The sequence below is a fragment of the Capsicum annuum genome, chromosome 11 (assembly GCF_002878395.1).
Source record: "Capsicum annuum cultivar UCD-10X-F1 chromosome 11, UCD10Xv1.1, whole genome shotgun sequence".
NCBI lineage: Eukaryota > Viridiplantae > Streptophyta > Magnoliopsida > Solanales > Solanaceae > Capsicum > Capsicum annuum.
Window position 1 is genome coordinate 231,304,030 of NC_061121.1, and position 17,139 is coordinate 231,321,168.

Below are 17,139 nucleotides of genomic sequence, written 5' to 3' on the forward strand. Positions count from 1 at the left end.
CTCGATTAAGTCTTTTTAAAGTCCCTCTTAAGAGTTGAGGATCAAGCTAGAGCATTAAGAACTCAACATCAGCAAATCAGTCATAATCGGAAGCAGAACGCCAGTCTTGAACACCCAAAAAAATAATTCGAAAAGAAATACACATTAATCTAAACTAATTATCATAACACATTTATATCACAGTCTATGTTATAACTTATAATAATAAGTTCAATCAATATCTTATATCACAGTCCAAATCCTAATTTTGATTGAAAGAGAAAATAGCATGGTTTTCTAAGAGTTTTATTTCTCATATATAAAGTAGTTGTGCACAATGTGTACTCTTATTCTTATAGTAAACATAGTAATTATCAAAATTACAATTATTTATCCTAATGGACTTTTATAACACCCTTGAAATTGAATTAATATTCTAACCTATGCCCTCCATTTATATTAATTATAAGAAAAGATCTTCAAAATATTATGGAATTCCATGTAAAAACTTCCAATTTTTTAATTTTTTTCTTTTTAGTTTTTGTTTCAGATGGATGAACAAAGTACCAATCGATATGAAAAAACAATTAAATCAGAAGAACAATATCAAGATAATTTTCCACAAACATAAGAACTAATTAGAAAAGTTCAAACAAATTACAAAACAAACCCCTTCTTATGGCACTATCAATATTTTTATATATTACAAACAGTTGAGACTATATTACGGTCTTCAGCAGCCAGGTTGCACTCTAGATAATTAAGAATACTCGCTAGACAAATAACCATTATTATTCAAATAAGTTTTTAATTTGCATAATAAACGTCCAAAGGTAGCCTCGGAGTAACCATGGCTTCGAGAGGGACAGCCTTTTGCAAAGCTAATCCAAAAGATTCCTCCATATTAATCTCCATAATATCATTTGGTAATTTCCAATCAAATGAATGAACCAAAGTTCCCAATATATATTCCACCATCACTATTCCCAATCTTGTCCCCGGGCAAATTCTTCGTCCAGCACCAAATGGAATCAACTCAAAACCATTTCCTTGAAGGTCAATCTTTGCGTTTTTTCCGCTCAGGAACCTCTCGGGGTCAAACTCGAGTGGATTCTCCCACACATCAGGGTCTCGTCCAATCGCCCATATGTTGACGCTGAGCCTGGTGTTTTTCAGTATGTAGTAACCGTCGACCGTGCATGGCTCGTTCGATACCCTAGGGAGATTTAATGGTGTTGAAGGGTGTTTTCGAAATGCTTCTTTGCAAATTGCACGTAAATAAGGTAGATTTGGAATATCAGATTCAATTAAACGTCTATTTTTTCCAATAATTTGGTCCATTTCTTGTTGTGATTTTTTGAGAATTTTGGGATTTTTTATCATTTCTGAAAGTGCCCATTCTATTGTACTAGATGAAGTGTCTATACTGGCATTGAACAAATTCTGCAATAAAATTTTGTCAAAAGAAAAATCCATCAGAATAGTGATAGTGTATTTTTGAAAGATCTGATAAGAAAAAATTACTATGAAACACACACTTGGTTTATATTGTTCCGAGAATATGGTCGTACTCGTGTTAGATCCTCCAAAAATGTACAACTTTTGGAGAATCCAACAAACACTGGATAGAATTTTTAAAAAGTTCGAGTAACATATTTTTCACCAATTTTTCAATTATGATTGTTTCCAAACTATGTTGTTTGAACTCTCCAAAATTGTTATCGCGTTGGTGTCAAATTCTCCAAAATAATTTAATTCTAGAGAATCCGACACGCACCTATTACAATAATTTTGAAGAGTTCAAACAACATATGCTTCAAAGTAAATATAAATGGCATTAATTAAGTAATATTTAGAAGATACATACCAGTAAAAGTGCTTTGATGTTGGTTATACTAAGCCTTTCTCCTTCTGAATTATCCATATTTGCCATAACAATATCAAGAAAATCAGGTTTCCCTTTTCTTTCAATATTACTAGTTGCTTTATGTTCATCAAACATTTTTGTAAATAAATCATCAAATTTTTTGTGCAAACTTTTCATTTTTCTTTCAATCCCTTGTAAATCCAACCAGGCTAATTTAGGTATAAAATCGCCAATATTAACATACCCTGTAATCGTCATCAGTTCCACGGCCATGTTCTTAAATTCGTTAACCTCTGCCCCTTTTTCCGCGAACACTCTCTTACTTAATACCACTTGACCAATCATGTTCGCGATCGCGAATGTCAACATGTCCTTCACCACCATGCGCTCGCCCTCCCGGCTTGCGCCGAGCATCGATTTTAGCATGTGGCCTAGCTCATTGGCACGGACATTTGCCCAATCTTCTAAGGCTTTTGCACCTAGCAAGTGTAAATTACTCAATTTCCTTAGCAACTTCCAACGTGGTCCATAGGGTGAAAAAACCATGTCTTGGGCATTATAGGCCAAGTGTGTGGCACCTAATTTAGAGAATCAACAAGTACACTAGATTGTTAGAAGGTTTTTTAAAAAATATGGAGCTAGATCTAATACTTATCGAAATCTAAGTGCTTTTCATACATAGAACATTTGTATAAAAACATATACAGTATTAGGTTCAGATAATATAAACTCGTTGTGTGTTGAAAAGTTGCATATGTCATTACCCTAAAATTAAATATGGACAATAAAAGGGTAGTCGGCCCGTGCATGAAGCATCGTCCTGCATTCATACAGGGTTCGGAAAAAGGGTTGCACCACAAGATGGTGTGATGTAGGCTTCCTAGGTAACACAAGCATTAATAGCTGATTTCATGACTCGAACTCCTAACTTATAGATTAGACTGAGAGACAATCTTACTATTATTATAAAATAGGAATAATATAAAAATTTAATAATCATTAATGCTTATACTTACTAGAACAAACAAATACCACAAACCATATATGGTGTGAAATATGTAGTTTTGATGACTGACAAGCCGTGAACCAGATTCATGTGTTACTCAAATCGTGAATCAAGTCCATGGTTTACTCGTGATACTAGATTTCATGGTCAAACGCTTACTTAGTTTCCTTACAAAAGTCCTTTCCCACCCTAGATTGCAAGGATGCAACATATATAGGAAGATAGGCGGCATGCATCGAGCAAAACAGCTATTGCATTGTCATGATCCGAGTCTACCCCTAGTCAAGACACGATGTTTAGAATCACAAGCAAGTAGTCCCAAGCTAATCCTTGGCATAGCATATCTAAGCATATAGAATACTATAAAGCGGGAGCTGAAACTGAAAGCATAACTTATAAGGTTTGAAACTCAACTGCAAGTTCAAGGAAACAAAATACTAAGCCTGAAGGGCCAACACAGATCATACTCTAGTATCTAAAAGCCTCTAAAACGGGATAACATATTCTTTCGGGACAAGGCCCCTGGCTAACCTTAAAACAAATTAAAAAAAAGAAAGGAACAACTAAGTTAAGTTCTCGAATAATGAGGACTCACCACTATTGGAGTCTGAGCTGATGGACAACTAGTTACATGCGTAAGAGTGAACGTCTGAATCTACATTGCATGAAAAATGTATGCATGCAAAAGAAGTATGCAATCAATATGTTTGAATATACGGAGTATGTAGGTATTAAACCAAATAACATAAAGACATAATCTTAACATGAATTAAAAGAAGTGTCAAATCTGTAGGTTTCATGAAATTCAGATCAACTGAAGGTAAGATAGTTTTAAAACTAAAGTGGGGACTTTTCTGAAGACAAGCCATGTCAATATCATATCATATAGGAACGTATAAGGATCGTATCATGAAAACTATAAAAGTAAAGTTAAATCTCTTAGATGAGAGTTTCTTATAATCTACATAAACCATGTGAGCATCGTGGAGTCTAGTGTCATGCACCAATACAAAAAAGGTAGTCCTAATCGGTCAAAGTCACAACTATAAACATAAGAATCCCGAATCGTGCCTCTTGAGCAAACATATAACCTACGGTGGCATGTAGTTATGAAACTTGAGTTTATTTTGAACCCTTGTTCTCTCGATGCTAAAAACTACCCCCAAAACATTTCATACCATATAATCAAATCGTACATAAATCATACTTATTCATGCATAAAGCTAGCATGTTTACTAAAGTACTCATATTTCATAGCTATGATGAAATTGACGCTCAATTACTTTTAACCATATAATAAAAGTTTAGAATATAAAAAATTACTAATTTACCTGCACTAGGTGGACGATTGGAGAAATTGCTATCATGTAGTTTCAAGAAAGCTTTAGCAGCACTAGGAGTAGAAGCAACAACCATACCATACGTTCCAACTTTTAAATACATAATAGGTCCATATTTTTTGGCCATTTTTGCAAGTGACACATGTGGCATGCCACCTAAAAGTGGAAGTGCTCCGATCACCGGCCACCCCATGGGACCCGGGGGGAGCCGCTGCCGCGGCTGCCCCCGGCTAGTGGCTATTTTTGAAATAGTAATATATACTATGATACATATTATAGTTGCTGCACACAACACACTAGTAAGTAACACCATGATAAAAAAAAAAATAAGATAATGAAGATTTAATAATTTTGAAGCTCACAATTGTTTTTGTGTGTGTGTGTATATATATATATATATATAAATTATATTTTATGCTAGAAGAAGTTGTACTAAAATTATTTTAAAAATGACTTAGGGATTGGTAGGTTTTTAATTTGTGACTATCATGTTGAACTTTTGCATGTGACATTCAAAGTTGCCTTTAAAGTAGTTGTGGCTATTAGTTAAAGCTCTAGATATAGGAGGTCATGCCGGCACGATTTCAATATATGTTTTCGATTTTAATTTTTGAAACATAAATAAAATTTCGAAGTTCAAAACTATTTAACCTCAATTATTTTAAGTATATCAAGTTATTAATAACTGTGATTTATAGTATTTTAACGTAATTTGCAAATACATACATTATGTCTTTTTAATTATTAGAAATGCATTTAGTTTTTCTATTTCAAATTATGTTGCACTGATTGAATTTGGGGCATCAACCCAATTTATCTTCTTCTTTTTTCATTTTGAATTTCTCCGTTTTATCCTAAAAACATTCAAGAAAAAAATGTACTTAGCTTCCTCCGTTCATCTTTAGGTGTATAGTAGTACAATAAAATAGGTATTCAATGATACTTGTCCAATTTGAAAAATGGATATTTTATCACTTGGGACTATTGATCCCTTGCTATTAAATAGTATTCATTATAAATGCATTTTTCAAAACATTAAATTTATAATATTTAAAAAGTGATATGATAAAATTACTGTTATTATTTCTTGTTTCTTTAAATGTGTGTCAAGTCAATAATGAATAAGTAAAGATGGACGAAGGAAGTAATAATATAGCTTTTTTCATTATTAACATTTATTTAATTTTAGAGATCCCACTCTCTTCATTCTTTCTTTATTCTTTCACAACAACAAAAACTAAAGTGACTTTTCCCCCTCATTTATTTGGCATTTACTTTTTATTTCTCCTATTAACTATATTTTTAATTTTGTAACGGCTCAATATCCCTTATTAATTAAATAACTAATACAATTAAGTCGAATGTCAAGCTATTACATCTACATTGATTAGCCTCTTAGTTACCAAAAAAAATATCTCTAAGAAGATATTTCCATGAAATAGGCTTACATGGAAATAACGATAAAAGAGGTAACTTTATTTAACATATTCGAAATGTCTACCTATTTCTAGCTCGAAAGAATCACATCTTAGCGAAAGAATTTTCTTTTTATAGCGAGTCATGTAGTAAATAAACGTTTGATCTTTTATCAGAAGGACTAACTATTCTACCCTCGAAGACTAAATGCATAGTAATTAAACTCAAAAAGGGCACAAATTAGTAATTTGTATCGATAATTAATACCTTCTTAGTCAGATTATCATATATGTTATTTGATCATTTAAGCTCTTCTATTTACAAGGGAAAATACTCCTAGTTTCTGACTAAAAGACTGATACTTTGAATCTTAATAGATATCAACTAGATCTTGATAGACATTCACCATAATTAAATACATTTATAACACTCCCCCTTGAATGTCTAGTTGATTCATAATGTGACTCGTTAAAACCTTACTAGAAAAAATTTGATGGAAAAAAAATCTAGAAAAGGAAAAAGAGTACACATCTCTAATAATATGCATTTCGGCTGCCTCATTAAAAACCTTACAAGGAAAATCCAGCGGGACAAAACCTTGAAAGGAAAAAAGAGTACAACGTGTATTTGCTCCCCTGATAAGAACATCAATGACTTTTACATCTCGATCTTGTGCACCATCTTCTTGAAAGTTATAGTTGAAAGAGACTTGGTGAATAAATCAGTCACATTGTCACTTGAATGAATTTGTTGCACGTTACTATCATCATTCTTTTTGTAGCTCATGTATATAGAAAATTTTTGATGAAGTGTGCTTCGTTCAATCTCCTTTTATGAATTCTCCATTAAGATGTGTTATGCTTGCTGCATTAGCTTCATATAAAATTGTGGGTACTTTGTCACATTTCAAACTATATTTTTCTTGAATGAGATGTATCATGAATCTCAATCATACTCATTCTTGGCTTGCTTCATGAATAGCTATTATTTTTGCATGGTTCGATGAAGTGGCTAGATAGACTGCTTTGTATATCTTCAAGATATGACAATATTCCCACATGTGAACATATAGCTTATTTGAGATCAAGTTTTATACGGGTCAGATAAGTACCCAACATTAGCATAACCAACAAGACTGGGATTGCAATCTTTGAATAACATAGGATCAGATGTTTGATCTCATTTCGATATTCGTAGTAGGAGCAGAACTATACATTGCTAACAAATTGACTAAAAAGGCTATATCAGGCCTTGTAGTATTTGCAAGATACATGAGTACACCAATTGCACTAAGATATGATACTTCATAACCAATCCAAATTGGTATATTTCTCAGTTCAAGAAATAATCTATTGCTTTTGAAAACTCTCTAAGAGTTTCAATAATTTTCAAGTTATAAACTTATGCAATATAAGGATTATAAATAAGTTTCCTAGAAACTCTTATATGCTTCAAATATTTTGAATCCTTAAACAAGTTTTCATGTAAATTTTGTTAAGTGACAATATTCAACATATCATGTGTGATATCTTTAAGTGTGTGGACTGCAGATCAAATAAGTTTTATACTTACCAAGATGCATCCTTTCATGTCACTTGATAATATTTCTAAGTCAGCATGCTTAAATAAATGTAGAATTCGGATCCTCGTAATCTTTCACAATAGTGCGCCAATATTGTATCAAAGATATCATCAATAATGTATCATTTTATATCGATTCACAATGTGACATAACATTTTGAGATCTCATCACTTCGTTATTTTTAGATACCTAAACCTCTCATAAGGTTTCGTGAAATGTTATGTCATTGGCTCTTTAACAGCACATTGCCTTCTTATTATAATTATTTGCTTCTTATTCTTTTCAAGGATTATTTCATTTGGAACCAATTAGTCTACCACATTTCACGCATGCATAGATTTTGTCCTTTAGGAACACAAAACAGGAGCACTTGCAGCTTAAATATGAAATGCTTTCGACATTTAACTTGAATTATCTTTTGAATGAGGATCTGATGATAATTCCTAACGCACTTTATAGCCTCTTATAATCTCCCCCTTATGTTATGAAAACTAACAAACATTCTCCATTTTATTTGAGGAATTCATCTTTGTGCATCACGGTATATTCATTAATCGTATACCGCACATTAAAACTATTATATGAAATAGTTGGTTCCTAACCTTGAACCAATTGGGGGGGGGGGGGGGGGGGAAGAAATAATCATAATTTATTGTTCTAATGCATACAAATGTTATTGTATATCATATTTCAGACCAACATATAGAGTTTTGTTCTCATTAGCAATGGTTTAGCTATTTATCGAAGGCATTCAATGTCAAACCATCGTCATCAAGATAAATTATCTTGATTATACAATCTGAAAATTATGCTCTTATCTCAATTTTATTGAATAAGCAACTTTATGAATGTCAAACTATAGGTTGACAATGAACGTTCAAGTGATCATCTTATATCAATGCATCTTAATAGATCACATGACTGGTGAACGGGCCCATATTCACCTTTTATACTTTTCAGATTTTGAGGCATCCAATCCCCAAATTAGTTGGTCCAACCAACTTATTATGAGAACAAGCAACATTAAAAGAAATGAAGAATTTTTTAATTCTTCAATATATGTTTAATACTTAAAATACACATCTTTAAGACGTCGTAATCGTTACATGTCAACTTATGAACTTTCATACTAGTAAACTCCAAGTTTACCATGACATGCACTTTTTTCTTTAGTAAATTTCAGATTTACTACTTTAGAAGTAGATTTTGAAATAACTCTTCTCAGTTATTATGCCTTATTCGGAGCTGAGTTGTGATACCATCACAATCAAGTACAAGTTTGCATTAATAATTTTCTCATTCTCCAGGAATGGAATATAATCATGACTTAAGCCTATGAAATTCTGATAGCTTATAACCTCTTTCATGATATTGCTACTTCAGGAGCAAATCGAGCCATGTATCATATACTGCTATCACATTCACTTTTAACTAAAATTAATAGTACACATACTAGTTTGCACCTTCAAAACAAAAGTTTAATTGCCTAGCTATTTTGCAACAGTTTATTTAAAAAGTCTCATTAGGAACTGTTGCAAAATGCACGCTATGACAACCATTTTCTAACTGTTACTATAGGTCTAGTTTGTCATATTCCAGATCTGTCATATATTGCTACCACATTCACTTCATGGAATGGAGCATATTCAATGGACAAATTTCTTGACTTTTCATCAAAAACATATTATTTTGCCTTAGCCATCATAATATATCAATATGGTGTATTGAGATTCAAACTCAATATCTTATCCATATAAAGACTTCTTAGATATAAATCGATGGGGCTTGAACCCAACATCTTATTTTCATGGTGCATGCATTCATATCATGCTTTTGGTAGGATGGCCATCTTCAATTGGTCAAATCTTTCTCTTAGGCTATTCCACAAAACACGTGGATCTTTAATAGTAACGTATTCAATTTTCAGAATTTCATCAAGATGATGACGCAAGAAAATTATAGCCTTAGCACGATTTTGATTAGATGTTGTATTTTCTTTCTTTATGGAGTTTCCAAGACCTATAGCATCTAAGTGGATTTCAGCATCCAACACCAATGAGAGGTAGTTCTTGCTCGAGGCAACTAACTCAAGTTTTGTAAGATTATTAGTCATATGAAAAGAAATAAAACAATACATTAGCCTTCAAATTTGAGATGACAGAGAGAAATAAAATAATACCTTAGCTTTCAAATTTGAGACAGCAAAGTCTCGTGCTAATAATGTGTTATAAAATATAAAGTAAAGAAGAACAAGAATAGAGAGAATAGAGAGTAATTCTTATTTCTCTTGAGTGATCAATTTAAGCTCTTCTATTGATAGGAAAAATACTCCTAATTTCTGACGAAAAAACAGATACTTCGAATCATGGTAGATATCAACTAGATCTTGATAGATATTCACTATAATGTAAATACATTTATAACAATATAAGCATATATTTCATTATTACGAACATATAATATGAGGCCAAAAATTATCTCATATTAACTTAAGAGGTGTCTAATTATATCTAGGTAATGCATAGGTTATCCATCTATTTGGGCCTTACAATAGATGGTTAAATTACATAAATCTCAAACCTAAGAGATTATATTACCCAATATCCCTTACCTTTTTAAAATTTACATAAAATCTCGATTTTACACTTTACTCTTGATACATATCAACAAACCCCCACATCCTATTTTTACTCCACCATTAACTCATGCAAGATATTTTTTTTTTCAAAGATTATCTTTCCTAAAATCTCCCAAATTATAATCAATTAAAATATCTTTCTTCCCGATTTGCTCTCATCCATTAATGAATGCAACTATTTTTTTTTTTCATAATTTCCTCCCCTAAAATCTCTTTCAATTTTTATTTTTTTAAAATATATTGATACATATATAAATTTATTTAGTTATTCATACATGTTTATTCTTTAATAGTGATTCATATGAATGATAAATATGATATCATTATATGAGTATTATGGTGATTCATATATACGATAGATATGGTTTTAATGGTTGATACATATTATATTAATGGGTGATACATACGATATCATTATATGAGTATTATGGTGATTCATACGATAGATATGGTTTTAATGGTTGATACATATGATATTAATGGATGATACATATGGTATTATGGTGATTCATACGCTAGATACAGTTATTATTTCTATTATTAGGTGATTCATATGCAATTAATGGGTGATACATTTCATTCACATCAGAGGAGAATGGAGCAGCGATCCTATCACCGAATCTCGCTATTTCGGTGAACCAGCGCCGATCCATTGTTTGAATCATCAGGACTATCATGCGTTGCCTGTCAAAAACAAAACGAACATAACCAAAAGAGTGAAATCCAGTGGGAGTTGAACAAAGGGAAAAGGCATCATTTCCACCCCATACTATATAAGAAAAGTCGAAGACACACCTAAACTATATAAGTGACCTATTACACACCTTAACTATATAAAAGTGATATTATTACCTCCCTGTGACCCCATTCTAAGGCGCGTATGTTACACTTATTTTAGGCGCGTCCAGCCTATTAAATAACAAAAGTAAATGGCTAAAAACATTAAGGGAAAAGACATCGTTTCCACCCCAAACTATAGTCGAAAAGTCGAATCCACACCTAAACTATATAAGTGACCTATTACACACCTTAACTATAAGAAAATGATACTTTTTACTCCCTAGATCTGACGTGAAAAATACATAATTATTTAAATAAAAATTGACGCGTTTAAATTAAAAATTAATGCAAAAAAAAAATTAAAAAATTTAATACACTCCTCCCCTAACCCCCAGCATCCGACACTCCACCCCCAACCCCAAACCATCTTCTTCTTCATCACCCCCACCCTAACCAACACAGTTTCTTCATCACCCCACCTTCAAATTTCAACCTCATCCCCAAATAACACAATTCATCCTCTACCTTCATCGAATCAATGTAAATTTCACAATGAACAAAATCAAATTGTACTTGATGTTTAAACGGGCAAATCAAATTTTATAAAAAAAATATAAAATTTTGTAGCAAGGATGTTTTTCAGTGAGTTCTCGTAGAAAAAGTCGGATTCATCGTCGACTTTCTCTTCTCTGTCTGTTAATTATTAATCCATCCAAAAATATAGCTTGCTATCATATTAGTTTTTTTTTTAATTATAGCTGAAAACAAATAGAAAAAGTATGAAAATGTGTTGGCCATTACCATTTAAAACACAGAGGCCAACAATCGAGTGGTCATTTTTTGAAACAATAATGACCATTATAGTTGAGAATTTTTTTTATTTTTTTTTTAAGAAAAGACGATGGGTTACGAATGAAGAACAATGTTAGAAGAAATTAATTGTTATGGTAATTTTGTTGGTGGGATAAAGTTTATGGTGATGAATATGGTGTAGTAGAGGTAATGGAGGTTTTGGACATTGACAACAATGGAGGTTTTAGACATTGAAGAAGAAGGAAAAAAAATAAATTAAAAAAAAATGAAAAAATTATGAAAATAATAAATTTATTATTTTTTCTAATTATGCCAACGTGGTGCTGACATGGCAGCGCGTGTAAAACACCACACAAGTGGTGTAATGCTTGACAGGGTGTAAAAAGTATCACTTTTTTATAGTTAAGGTGTGTAATAGGTCACTTATATAGTTTAGGTTTGGATTCGACTTTTCGACTATAGTTTGGGGTGGAAACGATTCCTTTTTTCTTATTTTTTTGAATTATGCTGACGTGACAGCGCGTGTAAAATACCACACCACATGCAAGTGGTATAATGTCTGACAGGGTGTAAAAAGTATCATTTTTTTATAGTTAGGGTGTATAATAGGTCACTTATATAGTTTAGATGTGGATTCGAATTTTCGACTATAGTTTGGGGTGGAAACGATGTCTTTTTCCGTTGAACAAATAGCTAAGGTCAGACAAAAGCTAATCATCAGGTGGAAGCTGCCTAAGAAAAAAACAATTATCCATGTCTAGGAAGAGAAAAGGAGTAATATAGTTGTTCCAGATATTATCTCCTTGTTTGAAATTTGAAAGTTGATTGGAGGTATTATTGATTTTGTGAATCTAATTAATTCATTGTGTAACTGATTGTGAGTGATTTACTCCACTGAATAAAAGAGAATTTGTTACTTCCTTAAATAAATATCTAGTCAGTTTTAAATGTATCAATTTTCTATATGTATCACCTTATATCATATGTATCACAATTTCCAAAATCGGGATAACAAGTAATTAACCAAATAGTTGGGATAAAATGTAATATCACTTAAAGATTTAGGGATTTACTATAGATTGTGGGCCAGAATGTGTGGCCCAATATTACTAAAAGGTGTATCCTATTGGGCCATAGCAAGATATGTGGGCCAGAATATTGGCCCAATAATACTATAATTCAAATATGATCAAGAAAAAATTGGACTTCCACAAGCACAAGAATTTATTAGAAGATAGCCAAGTAAATTACAAAAAAGACCCATTTTCAAGATATAGCATTATTTTTATATGTAGCTAACACTTAAAGTTACTCACGATACGGTCTTTAGTAGGTAAACTGCACTATAGGTGGTCAGAAAGACTCGTAATAATTGAAACCAAATAAAGTTTCAATTTGCATAGTAAACATCCAAAGGTAGCCTCGGAGTAACCATAGCTTCGAGAGGGACAGCCTTTTGCAAAGCTAATCCAAAAGATTCGTCCATATTAATCTCCATAACATCATTTGGTAATTTCCAATCAAATGAATGAACCAAAGTTCCCAATATATATTCCACCATCACTATTCCCATCCTTGTCCCCGCGCAAATCCTTCGTCCAGCACCAAACGGAATCAACTCAAAATCATTCCCTCGAGGGTCAATCTTCGCGTTTTTCCCGCTCATGAACCTCTTGGGGTCAAACTCGAGCGGATTCTCCCACACATTAGGGTCTCGTCCAATCGCCCATATGTTGACGCTAAGCCTAGTGTTTTTCGGTATGTAGTAACCGTCGACCATACATGGCTCGTTCGATACCCTAGGGAGATTTAATGGTGTTGAAGGGTGTTTTCGAAATGTTTCTTTGCAAATTGCACGTAAATAAGGTAGATTTGGAATATCAGATTCAATTAAACGTCTATTTTTTCCAATAATTTGGTCCGTTTCTTGTTGTGCTTTTTTCAAAATTGTTGAATTTTTCATCATTTCTGCAAGTGCCCATTCTATTGCGCTAGATGAAGTGTCTGTACCAGCAGTAAACAAATTCTGAAAAAAAAAAGAAAAAAAAGGTCAGAATGTTAATTAAAAAGGAAAAATAAATGTAGTTAGTATAAAACTATAAATCCTTCCATTTATGGCATAATTATATTGTCCATCTAATTCCTTTTTTTTTTTTTTTTTGTAGTGAATGAACTTGTGCAAAAGAAACTCTTTAAAATATTGTCAGATCCTTTAGTTAATAGTGTATATTTAAAAGATCGAGCGCAATAATAGTTTAAGATAGTTGGCAACATAGGAAAAAGCTAGTGATATTTTGTATATATACTATTTTAACCTATTAATTTCCGATTAAGTTTGTCTCAAACTATATGTCACTCGGACTCTTTAAAAACATTGCATCACATGTGTTGGATTCTTTACAAATATACTAAGTATTTTTTAACGACCCAACAAACATCGACTAATATTTTTAAGAGTCCGAACAACATACGTTTTAAGTAAATCTTGATGACATAGAAATTACTACTCCCTCTGTTCACTTTTACTTACCACTTTTTTGCTTCTCGAGGCTAAACTACTCAAATTTTGACCAACATTTTAAAATGTATTTTTTCATCAGATTAATATGAGATAGATTGCATCTTGTAGCATTTTTTATATAGTTTCGACCATAACTTTAGGCAAGTTGACCTCGGGAAGCGAAACAGTGACCAGTAAAAGTGAACAGAGAGTGAAATATTTAGAGATACATACCAGCAAAAGTGCTTTGATATTGGCTGTGTTGAGCCTTTCACCTTCAGAATTGTCCCTATTTGCCATAACAATATCAAGAAAATCAGGTTTTCCTTTTCTTTCAATGTTGCTAGTTGCTTTATGTTCATCAAACATTTTTGTCAATAAATCATCAAATTTTTTGTGTAATTTTTTCATCCCTCTTTCAATTCCTTGTAAATCCATCCAAGCTAGTTGAGGAATAAAATCTCCAATATTAAAATATCCCGCTGTAGTCATCAGTTCCACGACCATGTTCTTAAATTCGTTCACCTCTTCCCCTTTTTCCGCGAACACTCTCTTACTTAATATCACCTGACCTATCATGTTCGCCATCGCGAATGTCAACATATCCGCCACCACAACGCGCTCGCCCTCCCGGCTCGCGTCGAACATCGATTTTAGCATGTGGCCTAGCTCATTGGCACGAACATTAGCCCAATCTTCTAAGGCTTTACCACCTAGCATGTGTAAGTTGCTCAATTTTCTTAACAACTTCCAACGTGGTCCATAGGGTGCAAAAACCATGTCTTGGGCATTGTAGGCCAAATGTGTGGCACCTAATTTAGAAAATCAACAAAATTACACTAGATTGTGAGAAGATTTTGAGAGAGAAATTTTTCTTCAATTCACTTGATACCAAATGACAAACAAAATGGGAACTTACATGTGCAAAATGTTTAAAGTCTCTTTTTCTTGATATATAAAAGTTCTATATGTATAATATTCAATTAGGTTCATAAAAGTGCAGTCGATCGGTACACGTTACATCATGCATTCATACAGCATTCGAAAAAGGACCGCATGTCAGGAGGATGTGAAGTAGGATTCCTAAATCCTACATTGATGTGCGTGGAGTATCAGGGTTGATTTCACGGCTCGAACCCCTAGCATATGGGTGTCACATGGATAACTTGACCATTATTTTGAAATATGAATAATCTCAAAAAACTTAATCAAATGCTTTTACCTACATACAATACACAAATACCATAAACCATATAATTAAGTTTAGAATATTACAAAACACTAATATTTACCTGCATTAGTTGGACGATTGGAGAAATTAATATCAAGTGTTTTCAAGAAAGCTTTAGCTGCATTAGGAGTAGAAGCAACAACCATACCACAAGTGCCAACTTTTAAATACATAATAGGTCCATATTTTTTGGCCATTTTTGCAAGTGACACGTGTGGCATGCCACCTAAAAGTGGAAGCGCTCCAATCACCGGCCACCCCATCGGACCTGGCGGGAGCGAAAGCCGATCCCGCCCCTGTCCGATGGCTATTAATTTTGAAATAATAATATGTACTATGATAAATATTATAGCGGCTACGCACAACTCGATAGCAAGTAGTAACACCATGATTACTAAAGATGCAATATAAAGCTTATAATATATAGTTTTAATACAAATTAATTTTCAAGCTTACAAGTAGTGTTTATATATAATGAAGTGAAGTAGAAAAATGAATGAGAAGTTTTAAAATAAATAAACAAATAAATTGACTTAGGGATTTGGTAGGTATATTTGTAAGTGAATGTCACGTTGAATTTTTGCATCTACCATTCAAACATATTGTATAGCTGCCTTTAAAATGATTGTTGTTGCGAAAAATTACAGAAACTAGATCCTTAAGATTATAATTACAATAAATAGCAACACTTTTTTAAAATTACAACTTATAGCAAAAGTAGCAATATTTTACCCACTTCATAGTAATAGAAGAATATGTATTTTTCAGTTGTGCATATGTATTTATGAGTAATACATATACATTTGTATATGTATTTATATAACAACATTTTACTTGAATACAAATACAATTTGTTATTTTTCATAATTATGAAACTGTTGCTATATAAGTTATAATTAAGACTATAGAGTTACTATTTCTGAATTTTTCCCATTAAATATTCGAAGAATCAACCAGAATAGTTATTCATCCAATCATTTCAATTAAAAATAGTTGCGAATGTATAATATATGTATTAAGTAAAATATAATCTATATGTAATGTATATGAACATGTATAACTTGATTTGACATTCTTTAAAAGAAATATTTATTAAAAGTTTATTTTATTAAATTAATTGTATTAATTATATTTTAAAATTTTAAATTTGATTGCGAGTAATACTTCAGGTAGTTATTTAATGATAATGACGATATTTTTGAAACCATAACAATGATAACAATTTAGGAGGAAAATTATAAGTTTCTCTTAATTTATATAAATGATCAAATAAAAAATAATAATATTATAAGAGCTAAGTAACAAATTCTACATTGTAATCCACAAACTTAAAAGTTTACTCCTAATTATGTGTCAGAATTTAAATATGGGTTTAATCGTTAAGGTATTATCAGTTCGAATCTACTATTTGTTATAATATTAGTAAATTTTTTACACAAATTTATGTCTTATGTCAAAAATATTGACTTCAAATAATACTTTTCGACAAAATTACATCCGTCTCTGATTTTATATAACAGTTATCTTATTATTCGTAACAGCACTTTATTATAACGATCAAATTTTATTTAAAATAATGTCCTCTATACAATTCTTTTACTATAGCAACAAAAAAATATCCCAACAAATAACCTCGAAAAGTTTGACTAAATATATACATATAATAGCTCAACCCCCTACGAGCAGGGGGTTGGATTGCAATGTGCACCCTAAGTCTTAACCAACTCTAATTTTGACTATATTTTATATCATATATATATATACACGTGGTGGTTGACAACATATTCCTAAATGGACAAATTGCCTTATTTCACATCTGTATTTTTGTCTTGAGGCTGGTTTATCAAAAAAGATCTTTCTACCTAGGGACTGCGAAACTTTGTACACTTTACTTTCTATGTGGTCTTACATTAAACTCTTTTGTCTTGAGGCTAGTCTATCGAAAACAGTCTTTCTACCTGAGTATCACTTTACCCTCTACAGACCT

At 32.0% G+C, this 17,139-nt stretch overlaps 2 protein-coding genes across 2 annotated transcripts; both read right to left on the reverse strand.

Annotated features, from left to right (window-relative positions):
- Nucleotides 1-665: 665 nt before the first annotated feature.
- On the reverse strand, nt 666-4,505 carry LOC107847144 (flavonoid 3',5'-hydroxylase-like). The gene is made up of 3 exons (XM_016691378.2): nt 4,184-4,505; nt 1,847-2,424; nt 666-1,422 (listed from the first exon to the last, which is right to left on the reverse strand). Exons 1-3 carry the CDS (start codon nt 4,503-4,505, stop codon nt 787-789), a joined length of 1,536 nt encoding a protein of 511 aa, XP_016546864.2. The 3' UTR covers nt 666-786.
- An 8,122-nt stretch (nt 4,506-12,627) lies between these two features.
- On the reverse strand, nt 12,628-15,650 carry LOC107848667 (flavonoid 3',5'-hydroxylase). The gene is made up of 3 exons (XM_016693437.2): nt 15,214-15,650; nt 14,156-14,733; nt 12,628-13,447 (listed from the first exon to the last, which is right to left on the reverse strand). The coding sequence occupies exons 1-3, from the start codon at nt 15,539-15,541 to the stop codon at nt 12,812-12,814; spliced, it is 1,542 nt and encodes a 513-aa protein (XP_016548923.2). The 5' UTR covers nt 15,542-15,650; the 3' UTR covers nt 12,628-12,811.
- Between the last annotated feature and the right edge of the window lie 1,489 nt (nt 15,651-17,139).